At 38.3% G+C, this 24,640-nt stretch overlaps 1 protein-coding gene across 4 annotated transcripts in view; it reads left to right on the top strand.

Annotated features, from left to right (window-relative positions):
• Window positions 1–24,640, top strand: part of obscn (obscurin, cytoskeletal calmodulin and titin-interacting RhoGEF) — a 435,173-nt gene that overhangs the window by 400,613 nt on the left and 9,920 nt on the right. For all 4 annotated transcript variants that reach the window (XM_033043588.1, XM_033043597.1, XM_033043606.1 and 1 more), the window contains 9 exons: window positions 105–2,454; window positions 5,126–5,248; window positions 6,051–6,161; window positions 6,939–7,106; window positions 7,767–7,889; window positions 11,788–11,949; window positions 15,447–15,525; window positions 16,919–17,158; window positions 17,538–17,761. In XM_033043588.1, the coding sequence (XP_032899479.1) occupies window positions 105–2,454; window positions 5,126–5,248; window positions 6,051–6,161; window positions 6,939–7,106; window positions 7,767–7,889; window positions 11,788–11,949; window positions 15,447–15,525; window positions 16,919–17,158; window positions 17,538–17,761 (3,580 nt within the window). The remainder of the gene's footprint in view (window positions 1–104; window positions 2,455–5,125; window positions 5,249–6,050; window positions 6,162–6,938; window positions 7,107–7,766; window positions 7,890–11,787; window positions 11,950–15,446; window positions 15,526–16,918; window positions 17,159–17,537; window positions 17,762–24,640) is intronic.

Genomic DNA, 24,640 nt, shown 5'->3' on the forward strand with positions numbered 1-24,640 from the left:
TAAAACAGGTGATTTTTTTCCCCTTCAAAACTGTCCTTAACAAAACGGCTAAGTTGTTACAGTTTCAATAGTCTATGACTTTGTTACCTTTATATTATTTTCAGCGCGCCCTTATGTGTTATAAATCAATACTTGTAAAGAGGTCAATTCCTCAACTCTTCGATGAGCCGTCAAAAATTCATTCGCTTGGCATGCCTCGACATTTGCGTAAGCAAAGCAGCTCAACAACATCTAGTGCCTCCTCTTCTGATTTTGAAGACTGTGGCCAGCAGACAGAATCAAGTTCATATCATGCTTCAATTATCAGCCAAAGGCCTGCTCCTTTCCCAACAGACATATTAGATTTAGCTGCCAGTGAGCACAGGAGCCATAGGTCAGTGTTAACTGGAAGCATTGCTGTGGAGAAACAAGCAGATGTAAGAGATCAAACATGTGGAAAATCTGATGATGTGAAAGCCCAGTGTAACTCTCCTGAAATATTCGAAGACCTGAATTTAAGTACCGAAAGGATAAAATACTCTATTGTTAAAGCAGCTTCTGTAGAGATATCAGACTTTTCAAAAATGAAAATGGTAGTAACTCATAAATTAACACGATCCATTTCAGCTGATAGTGTCCTCACACCTCAAGTATTAACAAAAGACACTGTACTAGAATCAAACTCCAAACCACCATCCAGACTTTTGCCTAGGCATTGTCTTATAGGAAGGAAAAGTGTAATACGCCAACCACTTTTGGATTACTTTCCGATGGCTGCACAGGAAAGAACAGCTAAAGATAAACGATTTGATGAAAGCTTAAGCCACAGCTCTAAAGAAGTTTATAAAACAGCTTATTGCGATAATGTGCATAGAGCAGTTTGTGTTCCGAAGGAAAAGTTAAGGAAAAGCAAGTCATTGGATGAATATGGAACAGAGTCTGTAGTTCAGACTACAAGAGAATCTGCAAGTGAATTAATTAATTCATATTTCCAAAGTTCAGATCTACATTACAATGCAAAAGCTACTGGTAAGCCTATGGTAACCCTGCCTTTTTCCATCGATGAGCAAGTGTTAGATACTCAGAAGTCAGCACTGAGTGACACAATATGCTTATCTGAAGGGGTCACTTTCTATACAGATGTTTCACAATGTCCCACAAAAGGAACTTCCTCTGAAATGGACCAGACTTTACAAACTTTAGAGTCATTAGAAAAAGAGCAGAGCATGGACACGGAAGACAAAGCCGATGCTACTGACATTAAACATTACAATTCGAAAGGAAACTTGAGTGCATTAGCTTCCCTCCAGCATTCATTAGATCTACAAAACAAGCATCATGAATTGTCACAATCAATTCAGGATACAGAGACTTCATGCAACTCTAAACTTTCAGAATTGAAGTCCAATACAGAGAAAGTGCGGAATGATGAAGAGCCTATCAATTCGCAATCAAATGTTTCAGGAATAAGTTCCTTCGACAGTAAAGTTTCCACAGATTCTGAGTTGCATAGTGAAATATTTTCTGCTGCCTCAGTTGATGCAGCTGAACCTCAGACTCAGAGTTCAAGTAAAAATGTCAGCTCTTTATATTATGATGCAGCAGAACCAGATGCAAATTATTTTGATTTGTCAGAACCAAATAACAGTTGTGAACTCCATTATGAGCATGGACCCTCGTGTTTGACTCAAGAATTTAAAGAGAAAAGCGCATCTCAAGTCAAATCTTTGCCTGAGCCATGCACATCTGAAGAACCGTCTTCTTCAAGGGAAACTGATGTCAGCAAGGATAATCCCCCACGAGGAAAATCAAATCGGACATCAACCACCTCATATGAATTATTGTGCAATGAGACTGAACCAGTAAGTGAGAGCTTGTGTGGTTTGAGTGCAGCTGAATGGGAGTCAGTCGAATTACTTGAAGGTAGTGAAGAGGATGAGATCATGTCTGAGATTGAAGGAGAATCAAAAAGCAAAAAAAAATCGAAAAGAATTTCACTGGAAAATAAAATATATCAAAGCTTTGAAAGTCTAAAAAAAGCTTTCAAAGGTCAACAAGATGCAAGAGCTCCAATTTCTTCAAGTGAAACAAGTCTGATTGTTGGTGAAAGCTGCAATGATCCAGGTTTGAAGTCTACATCAAAAACATTTGGCAGGTCTGGTCTCTTAAAATTACTGAATAGATCTGCTTCACTAAATTGGGATAAAGATTTTCAAGATGGAGACGGTAGAGGAAGTCGGCATTCTTTATCTGCATTTCTTGGGGGAGGAAAGAGTCAGACATTGCCTGCTCACTTCTCCTGGCAATCTTTGAAAAGCAAGGATTCAGCAGAGAGACCGGAATTAAGAAAGAAACAACAGCAATTAAGCAAGGTTCAGAGAAGAGCAAGCTCATGTGGAATGGAGTCAGCTGACAACCAGTACATGGAGTTTATGAAAGCGCCATTAATACCTTCCTTTACCCAACACCACACTGGTGAGTATTAAATCTAAGATGTAAAAATTACTTAGTTTGGAATTTCTTAAGTGTTTCGCAATTTTATTCATTACAAATGATTAATATGCAGCATTTAATGAGTCACACATTATAAAATTAAAAGTCTTTATTATATCTTTCCAGTGATATTTTTACAGCTTCTACTGAACTACAATTAATTTCATTTCAATAGAAGCTGCAATTTATACCTGCTGAACATCTGCTTTATCCCACTCCCATCACCTGCCTGACTTTCATCTTCATCTGCTGCACCCAACCTATCATCCAATCACACCTATCAGGCACTCGATCACAGCTGAGCATCCTCCATCAACTGTCTGATCCTTCCAAGTCATCTTCTCAACAAACCCCATTATGTGTCCAAGCCAGACACAAAATACTGGAGTAACTCAACGGGACGGGCAGCATCTCTGGAGAGAAGGAATGGGCGACGTTTCGGGTCAAGACCATTCTTCAGACTCTCTCCGATGTGTCCAAGCCAGCTCTCCACCACAGAATCCTTTACCTGATCTGTCCCCCTTTTCAGGATCAATTTGCCCTTCAATGCCTCTGATGCTTGTGTTGAGAACTTACAGGGAAAGACCCATTCAATTACACATTACCTAGCAATGTTACAACATTTTGAGATTTAAAAAATCAAGTCTGCAATTTATCCCATCAGATAGATAAAGCATAAAAGGAAGTTTAATTTGACACCTAATTCACTTTCATATCTTCAGTATTATAAACGTTATGGCCATTTTCATACTCGGAAATTAGTATTTTGTTCCCTATTGTTTTTCCATTGACTTAACACAAAAGCTGTGATCGAGGACAGTCAAAAGCCCATAACTTTCTTAAAAATTAAGAGAATTGAATGAAATTTTCAGTTATTATAGATTGACGCATTCTGAAACAAATATAAAACATCTTACTTGGATGACCTGAAATTAAAGCCTATAATTAGTTAGTTACCTAATTGTAGCTAATTACAAAAGTGACCGTTGTGATGGAAATAGTAATAAACACCCAGACTACCTTGAAAATTCAAAAATGTGATATTCTCAAGATCAGAACTTTAATATTATTGTATTATATGCTGTGTCCGTAACAGATAGGTAAATAAGTTACAATTTCGAGCAATAGACCAAGTCTTTATAGAGAAGATCAGTTGCTACCTGGTACATTGGCATATCATAATCAATAGCATCATCATACTCCTCAGATAGTAACCAATAAGCAACTCTGTACATCTTGTTTTTCCTCAACTTTTTGATTTTGGCATTGTAAACTACAAGTTTTTGCTCTTCAAACCACGCATGACATGCCTTTCTGCCCACTACTTTCCCATTAAGAATGTCCTGTAGATTCAATTTCTTAAGAAAAGGATAATTGTTTTAAATAGCCTAAGTATCCAAATAACAAACTAATCCCATTCACACAAGAATTCACAATATAACATGCTTTTTAAATCTCACTGTCATGAAAAAATGCCAGATGGAAGGAATTTAATGTTTAATTCCAATAAATTAATCTCGAAACATCTACTTTCAATATAATCAAAATGATTATTTTTTGCACAATAAATGTGGCTAACTCTGTTGTGTATATTTAGTATAAAAATATTGATTATACAATTACACAAAATATAGACGATTTAGATGTTCTTATGACATGATTGTCCAAAAAAAAAGAGAATTTTAATCATCTTGCAAGTGCGTGTTTCAGGATTGGAACGTTGCATGAATCATTGGCTGAATGAGATCCATCCCAGAATGCAATGGCAAGCAAGCAAGGAAGGAAATAACAGGGCCAAGATAGAGATTTTTGCGCATTTGTTCTCCACAGGTGCATGCCCAAAGACTGAAAGATAGATAAAATTGTTTCTATGTTTTTGAAAAGTAGTAACCACAGGCCAATATTAGGAAAATTATTGGACTGGAAATACCGAGGATGTTGGGCAGCATCTGTGGAGAGCGAAACAGTCGATGTCTCAGGTCCTGTTGCAAGGTCTCAACTTAAACTGTGGAGTTCATAAACCAGTTTATTGTTGCTCCCATTTCCAGCACCAATGAGAAAGGATCTCATTCAGCCCTGGGGATTTATCAACCCTCGTGTGACCCTTCTTAATACTGACCTGATCCAGATCATCCATTTGTCTCTCTCTGAACTCTGAACTCCCTTTTGTCTCCATCATTTCAGGCCACTAATCTACTATCTTACTGTCAAAGATCTATAGTTGGAAATGCTAATTCTGTTTCTGTCTTCACAGAATATATCTGACTTTTGAACATTTGTAATATCTGTAGTCCTTTCTTTTTAAGGACTGCTAGTTAGACCCCTGTTAAACCAACAGATAAATTAGTTCATAGCTTGTGAAGTGCGAATTTTCCAAATGAAGAAAATTACATTCAACCTTCCCCGTTTAATATGGTAGGAAAATTCTGTAGTAACTGCCAATTTCAGTCTGGTCAAAATACCATCATTTGCAAGATCCCAAGAGGTAATATTGGAGAAACAGCCATCAGCCAATGTGAATGTTAAATTGCAGCTGTAACTCTGATACAGGACATTAAGATGATAGGAATAATTTACCTTAATATTAACGTGCAGATTGGTTGATCAAATGAAAAGAAATATGTTATGTTAACCATATTATAATTTTGCGCAGATTCGGATAAACAGAAAGCAAGCATGTGTTCTACGGACTCTAGTGACAATGCCACTGGTTCCTTTAAGATAAAATCCAGACTGTTTTCTTTCAAGATTCCTGGTTCAAAATCAAAGGAGAAAGGTATTGCTGAGCAATGTAATACTCTGATAATAGCTCATATTTTACACAGAATAATTTGTTGTTAAATGACACAGCCCTAATGATGATGATTTTAGCTGCTAATTAGAAATTATGTTTTTTTTTAATGAAAATAATGTGTTACAATTATTTCATTTTAGTAGAGCTTTAAAACTTATTTTTATAGGAGGGAGTCCATATAGGAGGATTATAAGATTAAACAATGCATCTAATGATTTCTCAATTCATTCTGTTTAACTAAGAATGTTAACTCCACATAAAAATACAGAAATATTTGAGTGCATAAGGAGATTATTTGCCACAAGTCAATTCCTTTTATAGTAGGTTACTTTCTAATCCCATCCAAAATCTTTCGAAAATATATCTTGAATGTAATTATTTTGACCTTCCCTAGTTATCTTTTTGATATGTTTCTTGCTCTTTAAGTGAAGGTGTAATGGCAGGTTTTTCCCACCTGTTTCCTATTGCTTTGTTAGAGTACCATAAATCTCTCACACCTCCTGTATTTTATATTTACGCTTGTAAATATAAAAACTACTACTTTATTGATAGTTACATTAATCCAGTTCTTTTTTTGACATTCTAAATTAGCACTGCACTCCTGAGGACTAAAAGGTCTGCTAATGTTACCTCACCAATCTAGCACAGCAACCTTGCAACTACCACTAATTTACAAGTTATTTCATTACTTTGTCCCGCAGTATTCAAATTAATAAGATAATTTGTGGACATCTGCCTGTTCCTAACCTTAAAACATTGACAGCTTATTTTGTTTTTTTTGTAGTGCCATCATTTCTCGAAGAGCTCCAAGACCAGTCAGTTGTCTTGAGTCAGACTGTGACCCTGTCTTGCAGAACTTCAGGTTATCCAAATCCTAAAATACACTGGTTCAAAGGTAAGATATGTTTTGTTCTGCACCTCTCTTGTCATTGCTGATCCATAAAATCATTTCCTGATGGCTCAGCGTTTGAACACAACATTTAACAGGAGCTTTCTAGACAAGAGGTTTAAGTTAATAGATACTCAGTTTGCTGATCTTCCATTGTTCTGATCAAGCAGTGGCATTGGTTGTCCCAGTATCCCAGGTTATTCAGAAAAAGTGTGATTCTTTTTTCTCTAGACCAGCAGAATAATCAAGGACGAGTCACACCCTTGCCACTCCCTCTTCTCCCCTCTCCCATCGGGCAAAAGGTATAGAAATGTGAAAATGCACACCTCCAGATTCAGGGACAGTTTCTTCCCAGTTGTTATCAGAGAACTGAATCATCCTACCACAACTAGAGAGCAGTCCGAAACTACTTTTCACCTCATTTAGAGACTCTTTTAGAATCTTTGATCGGACCTTACTGGCTTTATCTTGCACTAAATGTTATTCCCTTATCATGTATCTGTGAATGGCTCGATTGTAATAATTTATTGTCTTTCCACTGACTGGTTAGCACACAACAAAAGCTTTTCGCTGTACACGTGACAATAAACTAAATTAAACGAAACTAAATGTCCTGCGTTATACAGAATCGCTCTACCTTTTGAAAGATTTGCCATTTACTCAATCAAAATATATCATGAGATATATTTAAATGTTGCAGTTCAGACAAAATAAATGCTCACACCAGTCATTTATCAATCTAATACTCATTTGATTTTCATATTGAATGTTTACTTTTCCTAGACAACCAACTGATGTGCGGCAGCAACCGAATATTGTCATCAACCACAAGCACAAAATGCCAGCTATTAACTATTCTAAATGTGGGTGAGGAGGATCTCGGTAGTTATAAGTGCGTGGCAGAAAACCACTTAGGCAAAACTTCAACTTGCTGCTTACTGAATCTTGCAGGTAATTCATTTTCTGTATGTTTTTCAATGATTGGTTTTGGTAAATCTGGATAAGATACACAAGCCACTCAGTATCACATTCACAGTTTGCCCTATATGCAAACTGGAAGTGGAACTGAGGAGCAGAATTTTTCAGCCTGCCCTAGCAGCTAGTGGGGGGGGGGGGGGGGGGGGGGGGTACAGGATGAATGATACAGCATTGCTACTCCTGATGGGACTTCAGGGGAGGAGGGAATAAACCCAGAGAAATAAATGAGAAAGCTATTGTAAGTGGCTTGTGATCCAGAGGATTGGTATTGCTTCATTATTGTTATGTGTATTAAGATACAGTGAAAATCATTGTCTGCTATCCAGTCAAATTATACCGTACATGAGTACAATCAACCCATACACAAGTACAACAGTGCAAAGAGAAAAAATAGTGCAAAAAATAATGGTATAGTGTTACAGTTACAGAGAAAATGCAGAGAAAAAAGTGCAAGCGCTGCAGTGAGGTAGGTTGGAATAATCTGATACAGCAGGGAAATCTCTGTTCCTGAATCTACTTTTAAGGTATTCTCAGATTGCGTCCATTGTTTTCATGGAAGTTTCAACAAAAAGAGTAAAATGTCAGAAATCTTTTGTCCCTCTGGTCAAATTAATATAATTTTCTCCGCTATAGATTTACCTTGTTGCCCCGATTCCCCTGAAGTAGTGCAAGTATTTGAAGATGGTGCTTTAGTGATATGGAAACCATTTGTGAGCAGCATGCCAGTAACGTATGTTATTGAGTGTCAGAAAAAAGGTAGGTGGAGATTCTTTCTTTCTTTTAAAATCTTTTTATTGGGTATTTTTCCGAAAAAAGCAAAAATAAAACATAAAAAGCAGAGCAAAAATAATAATGATAAACATAACAATGATATTGATACATAGGGATCAGGATTACATTAATAACAGGTATAACCTAATATGAGACCCGTGTCAAAATACACAATGAATATAGACCTCCCGGTCTCTATGTAAATATAGTTAAATCTTTAAAAGGAAACTTATAAATGTTAAAAAAAAAACACAAAGATAAAAAGACAAAAGAAAAAAACCAAAACCCCCCTAAACTAAAGAAGAAAAAAAGGAAAAATTGATGATAATAAAATACGAATAAAAATAAAATAGATAAAAAAACAAAGCAAAGCAAAACCGAAACTGAACTGAGAATTTCAACAATTTAAGTCTGTTTGTCTTCAAGTCCGTTCCACCATATAGAGATAAAATAATTTTTATAACGGTTAAAGTGGGAGCAATTTATGTTGTATGAAAATGTTCAATAAATTTTCCCCAAGTCTTATCAAATTTAACCAAGGGTTCAACAATGTCACTCCTGATTTTTTCTAAATTTAAACATGATATCGTTTCAGAATAACACTGGAGTGTGGTCGGAGGGTTGGAGTATTTCCATTTAAATAAAACAAATCTTCTGGCGATTAATGTGGTAAAAGCAAAAAGCAAAGATGGGCGGAACGGGACAAATGAATAGAATCTAACATTGGTAGCCCAAAAATTGCAGTAATAGGATGAGGTTGTAAACCTAAGACTACAGAAATAGTATCAAAAATTTATTTCCAATATTTTTCAAAAAGAGGGCAGGACCAAAACATATGGGTCGGCGAGGCAACTTCAGAGTTACATCTGTCACAGGTAGGATTTATATGACCATAAAAACGAGCTAACTTATCTTTTGACATATGAGCTCTGTGAACCACCTTGAATTGTATCAAAGCGTGTCTTGCACACATTGAAGAGGTATTAACTAATTGAAGAATCCTCTCCCATTTCTCTATAGAGAAATTTGGAGTTCTCTTTCCCAGTCATTCTTAATTTTATCAAATGTATCTATTTGTAATTTCAAAATCAACTCATAAATAGTTGTTATTAATCCTTTCTGATAAGGGTTCAACTGTAAAAATTTCGGATTGATGTGGTAGCGGAGAAAGGGGTAGAGTAGCCTTCAAAAAATGTCTAATTTGTAAATATCTAAAAAAGTGTGAATTAGGCAAGTTATATTTATTGGAGAGTTGTTCGAAAGACATAAAACAACCCTCCAAAACAAATCACGAAAAGCTACTAATCCCTTCCTCTTCCATAACAAAAAGACTTGATCAGTACTAGATGGTTGGAAGAGAAAATTGGATAAAATAGGACTCGATAAGATAAAATAATTTAGTCCAAAAAACTTATGAAATTGAAACCATATTCGGAACGTATGTCTTATCATTGGGTTAGTCATATATTTATTCAATCTCGTAATTGTAAAAGGTAACAAGGCCCCTAGAATAGAAGCCAATGTACTTGTAAGGAATCACGTTCTAGGTTTATCCATCCTGGGCATTGGGTATCTTCTAAATCTTTTGACCAAAATGTTAAATAACGAACATTGACTGCCCAATAGTAGTCTAAGGTTCGGCAATGTCAAACCACCATCTTTTTTTGATTTCTGTAAGTATTTTTTACCTAGTCTGAGATTTTTATTATTATTAATTATTCATTATTTTTATGAAGAAATTTTGGAGTCTATAATATCGAAGAAAGATTTGGCAATAAAAATTGGTATCATCTGAAATAAATACAGAAATTTAGGTAAAATGCACATTTTAATAGCATTGATTTGGCCAATTAAGGATAAGGACATTGGTGACCATTTAGTAAACTGATGTTTAATTGAAGATGGTGATTGAAAAAGGAAGGTGGAGATTCATGTTAAAAAAAGCTCGCTGACAACAGACAATTGAAAAAAAAAGTGTCAATTCATGCAGTGTAATTTTCTACAGTTTAAACTGAGAATTAACAACAAATCTGGTATTTATGAATCCATTCTGAGGATTAATTTTAAGAGCTCTTTTCTGTGCTGTGGTTAGAAAGTTTAATTTTCCCTTGCAGTGTACACAACACATTTATAAAAAATTCAATTCCAAATTCCTTCAACATGCTAAAATAATTTTATTGCATAACATTAGTAGGTATGTTACAATACTTACCTTCAGCAGCGCTGCAGTTCTGCCACTGGCCGTGTGCGCGATTTTGGCGCGTTTGAAGGGGGGGACGGGGTTAAAACGCGATTTTCTCTTACCTTGTCCTGGATTATATTTTGTCGGAGACCAAGCGTTTGCTGAAGAATCGTTCCGATGGCCGTTCTGTGTCTTTTTTTTTAAATCGCCCGGCAATTTCAACGCTGGAGTCATTTTAAAACCAGCTTCTAAAGCCGTAAACGCCGACGACGGGTACGGATTTCATGTAGGTGACAGGTAAACGAAAGCCGTTTACTTTTATGTATAAAAGTGTTTCTTAAGATGCCTTTAGTTCACATTTTAAGTTGCGAAACGGCGATTTAGTCCCCATACGAACCGGCATGCCGATATGGGGGTATAAATCACAACACCCTCAACGTTCCAAATGGTCCCGTTCCAGTAAAACCCACACGCAAGTTGATTTAAATGGCCATTAATTTACAGGTATTAAACATTAAATTCCTTCCTTTGGCCTATAAATCCATGACAATGAGATTTAAAAAACATGTTTTATTGTGAATTCTTGTGTGAATGTTATTTGGACACTTAGGATATTTAAAAATGGTAATCTATTCTTAAGAAATTGATAGATGTTTAGATCTAATAATTGAATTTTGTAATTAGCTACAATTAGGTAACTAACTATTTATATGCTTTAATTTCAAGTCATATTTGTTTCAGAATGCTTCAATCTATAATAACTGAAAATGTCTTACAGTTCTCTTAATTTTTAATAAAGTTATAGGCTTTTGACTGTCCTCGATCGCAGCTTTTGTGTTCAGTCAATGGAAAAGCAATAGGGAACAAGATGCTTATTTCCGAGTATGAAAATGGCCATAACTTTTTTAATACTGAAGATATGAAAGTGAATTAGGTGTCAAATTAAACTTCTTTTTATGCTTTATCGGATGGGATAAATTACATACTTGATTATTAAAATCTCAAAATTTTGTAACATTGCTAACATTAGTTAGTACACAACCAAAGGAAAATAACCAAAGCAATCTGTGAACGTAGCTAGTGGAGTCGATACCTCACATTGCCAGAGAGTGAGATTCGATCCTGACCTCAGATGCCGTTGTGTTAAATTTGCACTTGTGACTGTATAGACTTCCTCCAGGTGTTCTGGTTTTCTCCTTCATCCCAAATATTTGTGGGTCGGTAGGTTAATTGGCCATAATAAATTGCCCCAAGAGTGTAGTTGAGAGTCAGAGCATGGAAACATGCTCTTTGGCCCAACTCGTCCATGCTGACCAGGATGCCCATCTAATCTAGTCCTATTTGTCTGCATTTGACCTACAACTTACCTATCCATGTACCTGTCCAAAGGTCTCTTAAATGTTGTTATTGTATATGTCTCACCCACTTCTTCTGCCAGATTGTTCACAATTCCCACCAACCTCTGTGAAAAAATGTTCTCTTAAATTCCTATTAACTCTTTCTCCTCTCACCTCAAACAAATGCCCTTTAGTTCTTGATGGAATTATATTGCAGAGTTTTGAAGATTTTGATCAGAATGTGGGGAGAATAAAAATGTGATTAATGTAAATATTGTTGAGTGAGTTGTCTGGGTGCAAAAAAATCCCTTTTTTTGCACTGCCTATTATTTCTTTATTATCTCTATTATCTCTATTATTTCAGGTGAAGTCTGGAAAACCATTGCATCCGATCTTTCTGAAAATTGCTTTAATCCCAGTAATCTGAGCAGGGGAGAAGCCTATTTGTACAGAATTGCATATGTCAACAAAGCTGGGAAAGGACCATTTAGTCACCCATCTGCAGAAATTATCATTGGGGAGACAGGTAAACTCAAAACTATTTCTAGGTTGGTCAAACATACTATAGAGGTAACAGAACAGTAGATGTCCCTTCTTTCCAAGAAATACATTTTAATGGTATATGTTTTAAATTGTGCATTTCCATTGATTTGGGCTAGTGTTTCTGCCGCACACTAGACTCATCCCAGCTTATTTCCAACCCCATCAGCATACCGCTCAGTTTCTAATTAATTTATATGTATTGTTTGCTCTTAAATGTTGACAACCTAAACTTCTACAAGTGGAGGTAAATTCCGAAGTCTCAACATTTTGAATAAAGAAGTTTCTCTTGAAATTTTTACTGGATTATCCTAGTAATTAGTAATGAAAATAATTAAGCTCTAATTCCAATAATATTCCATTTTGCCTAAATATTTATTTTAAATTAAATTGTATTTATGTGTATAACATTTATTTGAAATTAAATATGAAAGAATAGCAAACCCCGACATTATGTCTCATGACATAGATACCAGTTCCCCCCCAAGTTAAGTTTCCACAATGACAAACATAAAAAATGAATATTTTGCATATGACTGCCGATATATTGATGCCGTTTGGAATGTATATCAAGAGTTCCTTAAGCAGGCAAATTTTTTGAAATGTGCATCAAAATGGCTTGTTTAAAAACACCTATCAATTCAGGTCAAAGGCTTTCAGATTTTGTATTTACTAACCTCGGATGGACAGCAACCAGGAAAATTATCAGACTGTATAATAGTGTACCAACATACTGAGATCTATAGCTGTACATTTCCCCAGCACTAAAACTAACACTAAAACAATGTGTTTGTCTCTTTCTGTTACTTGGGCATTGCAGAGAGTTACAACATAATCTATTTCTCCACTCAGCAGGTATAAGATCTGCAGTTTCATACTCTATCCAACTACATTGTCTGGGCTTCTGCCTCTGCAGTAGTTCACATTCAATCCAATTGCAGGATTTAAGACACTACAGCATGTTTTTTAAATATGAACATAGAATCAATTTTAGGTTAATACAGTTAATAATTAAATAAACAAGTGCGTTAAGAAGCAAATAGATCAGAGGATGTTTGGGAAATCTTTTTGAATTGGAATTGGTCAGAGTAATTCATCTGTTTCACTAAACTTTTTCAGAAAAGGAAATTCTCCTGTATTCTCCCACTTTCGCCTACAAGCCATTCCAAGCCACTGATAATATTAACCTTCAGCAACCTCCTCAGTTCCATGACAGTATGGATGGAAAATAAGTGCTTATCTTACCAACAATAATCACATTCCCTGAGCAAATATATTAAAAGTTATTTTTATTCATAGTCAGTTTGCTATTTAAAGTTATTTTTATTCATAGTCAGTTATGTACATCTGTACAGGGGCAAAATATGAGAGAAAGAAAGTAAGTTGAATAAAGCTATGTGAATTCATACAAGCACGAATAAATGCTGTAAAAATGATATTTCTACCACAAATCCTATATCTATTTCAATCAATCCCTTTATACCTTCCAAAAAAGTTTTTCAAAAAACTGGACTCAGACATCACAAATTTTATATGGGACTATAAATCCCACAGAATACAAAGAACACATCTGAGCAAACCCAAAGAGCTGGGTGGTCTAGCACTCCCTAACTTTATGTACTATAATTGGGCAGTAAATATTAAAAATATGATTCACCTGCTGGACAAATCTGCCCAGCAGGTGGACTGGATTGTAATGGAGAGAGAGGACTGCTTCCCGTGCAATATAGGAGCGACTCTCCTCTCACCAATGAATCTGAATAACAAAAATTACAATAAAAATCCAATGATACATAGCACAATTAGAACTTGGAAACAAATAAAACAAAATCTAAAATTAAGAAATCTATCTCTTTTATCGCCAATAGTCAATAATCCGTCGTTTAAACCCTCTACTATAGATAAATCATTTACACAATGGGAAAGAATAGGAATCAAAACGCTCGGAGACTTGTATGAATTTGGAAAATTACTATCACTCCAACAATTACAACTGAAATATAATTTGAGAAGTAATCAATATTTTAAATATCTTCAAATATGTGACTATCTGAAAAAATATACAAAAGACTATCATAATATGCCTCCAGACTTACTGGACGAAGCAATGAAGACAAAGGCCGAATCAGCAAACTTAATATCATACTTATATAACATTATTTTAAATATAGAAATACCTACAACTGACAGTATTAGAAGAGACTGGGAACAAGAACTAGCTATAAAAATTTCAAAAGAGAGCTGGGATAAACACTTACTATATGTGCATAAATGCTCGATTAACGCAAGACACACTCTAATTCAATTCAAAACATTACATAGACTATACTATTCAAAAACCAAAATAAATAAACTTTTCCCTAACGTCTCACCCATTTGTGATAAATGTCAGTCTCAAGAAGCTACTTTTGTTTTTTGTATAAAAATCCAAAAATTCTGGAACTAAATATTTGAAATCTTCACAAAAAATTTTAAAATAATACTGATACCAAAAGCAGAATGGATTATCTTTGGAATAATGGAAGGTAGCCCTGAACTAAACGTGTTTCAAAAGAATTTATTTAATTACGGGCTAATAACGGGAAAAAAGCTTATACTCAAATTCTGGAAAAATGCTCCTATACCAACAATAAAAATGTGGATTTCAAACATGTTCGAAACATTACACCTGGAAGATATGAGACTCCTCCTCGCAGGCAAAGCAGACCACTTCCAAAAGACGTGGTCTGCATTTATGGACTTACTACAAGCATAAGGTGCAACAGTAATTTAAAAAATAAATGGTGCCAGGATCTGGTAACGGGGATGAAAAATATGGTTGGTATATCCCTTTTTGCGTAGTTTTTTATATTAGAGCAATTGTTTCTCTTTCTTTCTTTCTTTTCTAGGGTCTATTTCTTAACTTTCCTCTCTAACTCTCTTTCTAATGGGCTTTCTTTTCCCAACACTTTCTTGCACTATCACGACTCTTTCTCACTTTCCTTACTTCTTTTATTTCTATCTTTCTTAAAGCTCAAAAAATGAAGGGGTACAACAAATGTAATAAGATATATGTGGTGTGTATTACTGTAACTTATTGTACTTCTAATAAAAATAAAAATAAAAATAAAAAATAAAAGAATTCATACAAGCAGTGTGTGTGTCACCGATCAGCTACGGACATTAGATGTAACCAGAGCTACTTTCCAACACAGGTTCATTAATGTACAGGGTAGATAAAAGAGCTGTGAATAAATGGGGATTATTAATCAGAGAGATTGAACTGTTAGGAATGTTAGAAATGGCAGAAAAATATTTATACTTCCAAGTAATGTTCAGAGACATGAGATAGACACTAAAAGTAGCGGGTCAGGCAGCATCTCTGAACGGTGACGTTTCAGGTCAAGACCCATCTTCAGATATGAGTGTTTTACTGAGATATTCCTTCATTCCATGTTTTAGTTTTCTAATGTTTGCTTTCCTTTCTGCATTCTTTCCATTTAGAAATACAATCGCACAGTCTGCATGGTGAGATGTCAGCATCATTGCAAGAGACATACACATTTTTAGCAGAGATAAGCAGGTACTTGAATTGCCCCTAACACATATGGGCTGGAATATGGTAATATAGAGCATAAGAAGGACTGAATTATTTGGAAGATAGCACACAATCTGAGCAGTAAAATGAGAATTAGAATTGCCCTATACAGTACATACTACTACAAGATTAAAAACAGAAAATGGTGGAAATAGATTTGGTAAGTTTGTTGGAGAGAGAAACTGAGTTAGCATGTTATATTTTGAACATGACACCGTTATAGTCAATATATATAGGACGGCACAGAGGCTAGGGTGATTTTTATGCAGATTTCTGGATGTGTTTGACAATGTGCTTGATTTGCTTCATACACTTTATTGAAAAGTGGTTATACGGAAACTTGTTGGAAGGACACTCTGGGCTGTGTGCGAACAAATGACAAATATATCTTAAAATATAATGCCGTTGGAGAAGTGTGCTATTCAAGTTAACCATTACATAATTGGAGTAGGAGTGGCCCGTAAGCGTCCCTCAGGTTTGCTTCACCATTCAATATGATCATGGGTGATCTTCCACCTCAATTTTATTTTCCCTCCCTGTGTCTGAATGTTGATTGAACTATGATCAGTATCGTCAAATGAAGACGCTCCATGGATTAACGGTCATTCAGTAGTTAGTGAAAGAGTAAGGGCGGTCACGGTGGCGCAGCTGTAGAGTTGCTGCCTTACAGCGAATGCAGAGCCGGAGACCTGGGTTCGATCCCGATTACGGGTGCTGTCTGTACGGAGTTTGTGCGTTCTCCCCGTGACCTGTGCAGGTTTTCTCCGAGATCCTCGGTTTCCTCCCACACTCCAAATACGTGTAGGTTAATTGGCTTGGTAAATGTAAAAATTGTCCCTAGTGGGTGTAGGATAGTGTTAATGTGTGGGGATCGCTGGTCAGCACGGAACCAGTGGGCCAAAGGGCCTGTTTCCGCGCTGCATCTCTAAAACTAAAACTAAATTCTAGCAGAATACAATAAATAGTCTGTTGAAACCATTCCTTTAAAAAAAATCAGGAAAATAATATTACATTTAAATTGAGCATTCATTACCAACCCAACATATGGACAACACCCATTACATAAAAGCTGTCATGAGTGCCTCACAAGAGAACACGAAAGAGAAGACATGAAAAGTTAAGTAGAGGACGATGACAGTGCGACAAAACAAAGATATTGGTCATGTATTTCATTGGAGCTCCACTGTGTGGAAGTACAGAGTGAAAGGACATCTGCTTGACAGCTGGTGACCGAACAGAGATCGTTCTGAGCAAGTTCAAACTATGAGACCTGTGTTTAGATAGCATTCTTACTGATTAATATTCAACAATAAGATTAATGAAATTAGCTATATTAGTATAACTTTTCATTCTGTTTATTGTTTGAATTTTTTTAAAGAGGGCGATTCAGCATCATAAAGAAATGTGTGGAAAACTCCACCGGAAAATCACTTGCATCTAAAATCACTCCATACAGGAAGATAAAGAAGCCATTTGTCCTAAAAGAGTATGAAACCCTGAAACAGCTCCATCACAGCAACATTGTGCAGCTTCATGGTGCCTATATTACGCCCAAATACTTGGTTCTGATCCAAGAACTCTGCCGAGGCAAAGAGCTTCTTCACTATTTGGCTCAGAGGTAAAAATGGACCTGTTGCTTAAAATCTTTGTTTCTCACTATCACAATTTAAATAATTTTCTTCTGCATCTGGCCATTCTAGCCCAAATTTTCGATGTTACTGGTGTGAAACCATGGTTATATGGATAGGCTGGGATATAAATTGGGAGAGGGGCCTGGTTTTAAGTAGCCAGGCATTACTAGGAATTAAACATGATTGTTGATTGCCCCTGGCAGACAAAAATGCTGGAGAAACTCAGCGGGTGAGGCAGCATCTATGGAGCGAAGGAAATAGGCAACCTTTCGGATCGAAACCCTTCTTCAGACTCAGAGGAGGCTGAGTCTGTTCGCCCCATTGTTTCTAAAGGACTGCTGCACCTGTTTTTGTTTCCTTTTGCAGATCCTGTTACAGTGAGCACCATGTAGTAGAGTTACTGGCACAGATACTCAGTGCTGTTGAATATCTTCATCTTAATCAGATTCTTCACTTGGATCTGAGATCAGAGAACATGATCATTGTGGAGCATAATATATTGAAGCTGCTGGATTTTGGCAACACTGAGATTCACATGCCTGGCCGACCAGTGCTGGTGGAAAAGTGCAGAGACTTTGTGGAGAACATGGGTGAGCTTTTGTTTTTTTCCACAATTAGATAAAGGAACATAACTTTAGTTATATGCGGTGTTTTCTGATTCCCAGATCTCCTAAAGCCGTTCTTTGAAGTTAAATACCTATCATTTACTTATTTCTTTCCCACTTTTTGTTTGTTACCACCACTACCAATGTATGCTGTATAGTGTTGCTGTATTGCCCGTCCCAATTTGCCCGTGAGAAGGTAGCAGTGAGTTCCTTTTATTAATCCCTGCAAGATAGACACAAAAAGCTGGAGTAACTCAGCAGAACAGGCAGCATCTCTGAAGAGAAGGAATGGGTGACATGTCGGGACCCTTCTTCAGACAATCCCTGCAATATGCGCAACCAATGCTACTTTCAGTATAGGTCTTGATACATGCATGATCAATTCTGCTTCCTATGGTGAGGTGTTGCAAATATACTTGAGTGTTATGCAATCATCAGCAAAAATGCCCAATTCTGACATGATGGAAAGAAGGTTAGGATGAGGCAGCTGAAAAAGGTTGCGCCTAGGACTCTGCCCTCTGGAACAGTGTTGTCGGGCTGAAATAAATAATCACTACAAAGCATGACTTGTGGGTGATGTATGACTCTAACTATTGGAGTATGTTCCCTTTTCTTCCCATTGACCAGCTTTACTAGGCCTCCTTGATCTCATAAACAATCACTGTCAGTGTTGAGTCAAAGATAGTCAATCACAAATTATCCATGGAATTTGGCTATTTGAAATAAGGCTCTGATGAGGTCTGGTATCTAAAGATCTTGGTGAAACCCAAACTGTGTTCATTTAGCAGATCATGGGAGACAAGTGATGTTAGACAGTGCTGTCATTGATTGTCCATCAATTTGGTAATGATTGATGATGATTTGGTAATAATTTGGCAAATTGATTAGTAAGTAAAAAAGCCTTATTGGATTTGTGTTTTTGTATTTCCACCTTGTTGGTCAGATGCTTGTGTTGCATTTGCACTGAAATAACTTAGCCAGAGACACTTTTAGTTGTGGAGTGTAAAGGGCCTGTCCCACTTACGTGTCCTTGGCACGCAAATTACGCGACCTCGTGGTCACGTTGAGGCACACGGACATCGTATGGCCGCGCGGGGCCGGTCCCACTGAGAAGCGCGGAAGGGTATGTAGTTGTGCGCGACATCGCGCGGGGCTCCGAAATTTTTGTAGTGAACGAAATCTTCGCGCGCCAACGGCCTGTCGTGTAACTGACGGCCAAAGTGGGACAGGCCCAAGACTCTGGAGCGACGCAACGTCTCACCTGCAACAGCAGCAGAAACAGGCAAACGATCGCCGAACCCGGCCTGGGGCTCACGGCCGTTGCGGTCCGGATCCGCCCCCACTTCTACTCCCAGAGTGGGGCCAAGAAAATTGAAGATACACACAAAATGCCGGAGTAACTCAGTGGGACCAGCAGCATCTCTGGAGAGAAGCAAGGGTGATGTTTCGGGTCAAGATCCTTCTTTCAGACTGAAGAAGAGTCTTGACACGAAATGTCACCCATTCCTTCTCTCCAGAGATGCTGCCGGTCCCACTGAGTTACTCTGGCATTTTGTGTCCGTCTTCAAATGACGTCACGCGCTCCAGACGGCTGTGTGGTCGAATGAAGTCGCTCGCGACCTTCACGGGACCGTCGCAGCTCAACACGACCATGAGGTCGCGTAATTTGCGTGTCAAGGACACGCAAGTGGGACAGGGGCTTTAGTTATCAGTGCTACCACCAGGATGGGATCTCAGAAGGAACCCTCTTGGCATTTCTTTCTCAGCATGGTCACAAACGTCTTGCCTGTAGCACTCGCATACTAGAGTCTCAGCATCAGAGGGATGAAGTTCTGTTGGCTGTTTAGGTGTTCACAATGAGATCTGACAATATATGTACTCTATGTGTTTGTTCTGATCTGTTGTCATGGGATCACCATACAATTGCATGCCTTTTTGGTTGTTTAATCTGTGTAGCAAGTGGACTGTCTCCCCAATTTTTTATACTATTACTGGGCAACGAATATTAAAAAAGTAATCTATTGGTTGGACAACACATGCCAACCTTCTCTCTCCAATAAATTTGAAGAAAACACTATATGAGAAAAATCTGACTATCCACAGTACCTTACGAATCTGGAGACAAGTGAAGTCAACCCTTAAACTGAGTAATGTATCTCTTCTCTTACCAATTGCCAACAATCCTTCGTTCAAGCCATCTATTTTAGACAAAACGTTCACACATTGGGAAAGTTCAGGAATCAAAAAACACGGATATCTTTATGAGATGGGAACTTCTCTCATTTCAAGAATTACAGTCGAAATATCACCTGAAAGGTAGTCAATATTTTAGATACCTTCAAATTCGAAACTATCTGAAATCATATACCCAAGACTATCAATCTTTGTTGTCAGACACATTAGACGAATGTATGAATAGAAACTCAGTCAAATAAGTTAATATATCTGTATATCACCCTTTTAAATATAGAAATCCCATCGTCAGAAGTAATTAGAAGATCTTGGGAAGATGAACTTGGCGTAAAAATTCTAAAGGACAGATGGGAGGGAAACCTGCTATATATACACAATTGTTCGATCAACGTTAGGCACTCATTCATTCAATTTAAAATACTGCACAGACTATTATTCAAAGTCTAAACTAAATAAGATCTTTCCAAATGTATCTCCTATTTGCGATAAATGCCTTCTTCAGGAAGCAACTATAACCCATTCGTCTCTTGTATAAAGTTACATAATTTCTGGAGAGGAAATTTTGAAATGTTTTCAAAACCACTAAAAATAAAATTGGACCCCGACATGGAATTGATAATTGTAGGTACGTCAGAAGCCTGCTCTGAGCTATCATTATTTCAAAGACGTTTCCTTAATTATGGCCTGATAACGGCGAAAAAACTAATACTCAAATTTTGGAAACATACATCAGTCCCTACTCTTAAGATGTGGATTATAAACATGTCCGAGACGCTACATCTTGAAAATATTAGACTTGTCTTGGCAGAAAAACCAGATCATTATTCGAAGACATGGACACCATTCATTGATTTATTACAAGGATAGTATGGCACAGCACAACTTTGGATTTAAATCTAATTACGGGGTGGGTGGGGAGGGATGCGAGTCAGGTATATCACCACTTTTTTCTTTCTTTCTCTTTTTGTCCTTTAAAAAAAAAATTCTATTCCTCTCCTTTCTTTCATTTATTCGCTCTTTGGCTACACCACTTTGGTAGTCTAGGGGTTCTATCTTTGCACATCTCACTTTTTCTCACAGGGCTGCCAACATTGGGTGAGAAATTGCGAGAGACCAAGCCCAAGGGAGCGTAGCGACCGGTGGGGGTGGGTTGCGTTAGGAGGGTGTGTCCCCTCCCATTGGTACGGAGCTTTTGCATTTTTCAGCATGAAATTGTGCAACATGGTGCATACTGTAGCGAGTCTTTTAACTTACACTTGAATGCAATATATATGGTTTAAATTGGATTAGCTATAAGGTTAGACTAAATTACATTCCTAATTACATTCCTAATTACATTCCATAGTAGAGCCCAGGCGCTAATCAACATGTGCAGCACTTGAATGATCTTAGTATATTCATGTATGGAAATCAGATTATAATCAAACACTTGGCCCATGTTGACCAACCTGGGTCTCACTGCACACCTGGTACTACTCCTGACCCTGACTCCAGTTGCATACCTTCTCTCATTCCTGACCCTGAGTCCAGCCTTACACCTGCCCCCCTATTCTACCCTGATCATAGCTGCTTACCTGCTTAGGTTCCCAGTGCTGAACACTTCCCTGGTCCCAGCTTTGACTGCATGCCAAGTACTATTCCAGACCTTGACTCTGGATGCACACTTGGCCTTGCTCCTAGCCCCACTGCACTGACAATATATCTGGCCCACACATAAAGCCCCATATCTGACCTCCTGGAGTTAACCTATTGCGTTCAAGTCCACAGGTGCTGATCTAGTGCAGTAATCTTTTATGGGACACTTCACAGACCAAATTATGTATAACAAAATTTGCTACAATCATTGGTTTCCTTGTTATCTAACATGCTAGTTACCTTGTCAAAGAAGTCATTAATTGGTTGAACACAATTTCTCATCCATAAAATTATACTCACTCAGCTGTATATGTATTCTGTTACCATTTCTTTCATTTTCCTAACAAACTGTCCTGAAGTCATTTTCACCCCCAATATTTTCAGTATTTTGCTGTCTTCCTCTCCGAGGGCAAATTTTTGTTCCAATGCTCCCCATTCCCAATTACTTTTACATTGAAGTGATTGAAATCCAAGTGAAGTTTAAATGGCATCATAAAAATAAAATCTCTGGAATGGATGATATTCATACGTGGTTGGTTGGGGTCAGTATCAGCACAATTACTATATTAAACTTTGAATCTTCAGATGTCCTGGTTCAAGTTAAAACTAAAGACAAATAATAATCTCCTCACACATTCCCCTGGAAGTATCTCTGTCACTCCTTTAAAATATGCCCCTTCTTTGAACAAACTCTTAAATATCGCATTGAATCAGTTTCCATCTGATTAGACTCCTTGAGGATGTTCATCTACGTGTAGATGAACATCCCATTAATAAAACAACGAGATTGGGGACATTTCTATTCAGCCTGTCAAAAGAATTTGAGGGGGGGGCGGGGGCCGCGGTTAGAAATAGTCAGTGAGGTAAACAAACATAATAGTTGAGTGGCAAATGACAATAGTGCTACCTTCCCAATATTTAACTGAAGGAAATAATGGGTTATCGGGGCTGTATGTTGTGACCCACAGCCTGACACCTTGCATGTCATTTTAATATTATACTTATCCCATCCTGGATATTCCGGATTAATAAATTAAGGTTTTGTCAACTAATTACAAATCAGGCTAATTACAAATCAATAACATTAGCCAACTCCAAAACATGAAGCGCTGAGCATTGGGATCCAGACATCAGACAACTGGCCTCAGTTCCCCGCTCAAATCTGGCAGTGTTCTCGGTCTGAACCAGGGGCGGTGGAGCATGTTTGAAAGTGGGGAGGCTGAGCGATCACTGGGGGGGGACCCAGTGAGGGAGTGGAGCAACCGAGTGCGGGGAGGGTGTGGGAGGTAGGAACTTTTTGAAATTTGATGTATTAAAATCATGTTTTAGTGCATTGTAGAAGTATGATTTCAATGTTTTTTGTATGAAGTATTTTTAAAGGGTAACTTTTTCAGGGATAACTTTTTCCACACAAAGGATGGTGGGTGTATGGAACAAGCTGCCAGAGGAGGTAGTTGAGGCAGGGACCATCCCAACATTTAAGAAACAGTTAGACTGATACATGGATAGGACAGGTTTGGAGGTATGGACCAAAAGCAGGTAGCGTGGCTGGGACATGTTGGCGGGTGTGGGCAGTTGGGCCGAAGGGCCTGTTTTCACACTGTATCACTCTATGACTAAATTATACCTCCACCATGCATGAATACTTCAAAATCAAGTGATCGAGTTTTATTGCCATATACTCAAGCATAGAAACATAGAAAATAGGTGCAGGAATAGGCCATTCGGTCCTTTGCGCCAGCACTGCCATTCAATATGATCATGGCTGTTCATCTAAAATCTTTCCTGGTTACCTCTTTCCTGGTTTTTTCCCCATATCCCTTGATTACGTTAGCCCCAAGAACTAAATATAACTCTCTCTTGAAAACATCCAATGAATTGGCCTGCACTGCCTTCTGTGCTAGAGAATTCCACAGATTCACAACTCTCTGCGTGAAATAAGTTTGTCCTCATCTCAGTCCTAACTGGCCTACCCTTTATTCTTATACTGTGACCCCTGGTTCTGAACTCCCCCAACATCGGGAAAATTTTTCCTGCAATTACAGTAAGTGAAAATCTAGCAGGCAAGCAGGATGCTTTCTCCAACCACTCCCATTTGAAGTCCACTATCTTCCACCGTTTCTACCCAGTGCTTGGTACTTACTTCCAGCAGCCACTGGTTGTCCTTCATGATGCACCGAGCCGCAGCCTGATCCATGCCGGTCACCTGGGCAAATTTGGCACAGACGCTCGTGGCAGTGGTGCAACGCTTCCGACACCTCCGACGGCCCGGGACTCTTGCACTGAGGCTGCTCCATAGCCGAAGCTGCAGTGAGCGACTCGCCAGCCCCGTTCCCCGTCCGCATCTGTCCCCGCCACTGCTTTTGCTTCCAACACCCATGGCCCATGCATTTGACATGAGGTTTGAAATTTTCGTTGATCACAGTATTTCTCACGACAGAGCGTGAGAAAATGCGTGATTCTCACGCTCAATGCATGAGAGTTGGCAGCCCTGCCTCTCTATCCCTCCCCCTCTCTCTATCTCTCTCTCTCTCCCCCTCCCTCTCTCCCCCTCTCTGTCCTCTCTCTCACCCTCTCTCTCCCCCTTTCTCTCCCAGCTCACTCTCCTCTCTCTCCCCCCTCTTCCGCTCTCTCTCCTCTCACCCCCCCTCTCTCCCTCTCCTCTCACCCCCTCTCTCTCCCCTGCCTCCCTCTCTCTCTCTCTCCTCTTCCCCTCTCTCTCTTCCCCCTCTTGCTATCTCTCCACACACTCTCTCCCCTCTCTCTTCTCTCCTCCTATCCCTCCCTTCCTCTCTCCCCATCCCTCCCACCTCACACCCCCTTGCTCCCTCTACCCTCTCTCTTTCTCCTGTCTCTATCTCCTCTTTCTCTTTGCCCCCACTCTCCCTCTTTCCCCATTTGTCTTTCCCTCTCTCCTTCTTCCCCATCTCCCTTACTACCTCTCCCCTTATACCCTGCCCTCTCTCCTCCCTCTCCACCCCCTCTCTCAACCCTCCCTCTCTCTCTTTCCCTCTCTCCCTCTCCCTCCCCCCCTCT

This window comes from Amblyraja radiata, chromosome 2 (assembly GCF_010909765.2).
Source record: "Amblyraja radiata isolate CabotCenter1 chromosome 2, sAmbRad1.1.pri, whole genome shotgun sequence".
Lineage (NCBI taxonomy): Eukaryota > Metazoa > Chordata > Chondrichthyes > Rajiformes > Rajidae > Amblyraja > Amblyraja radiata.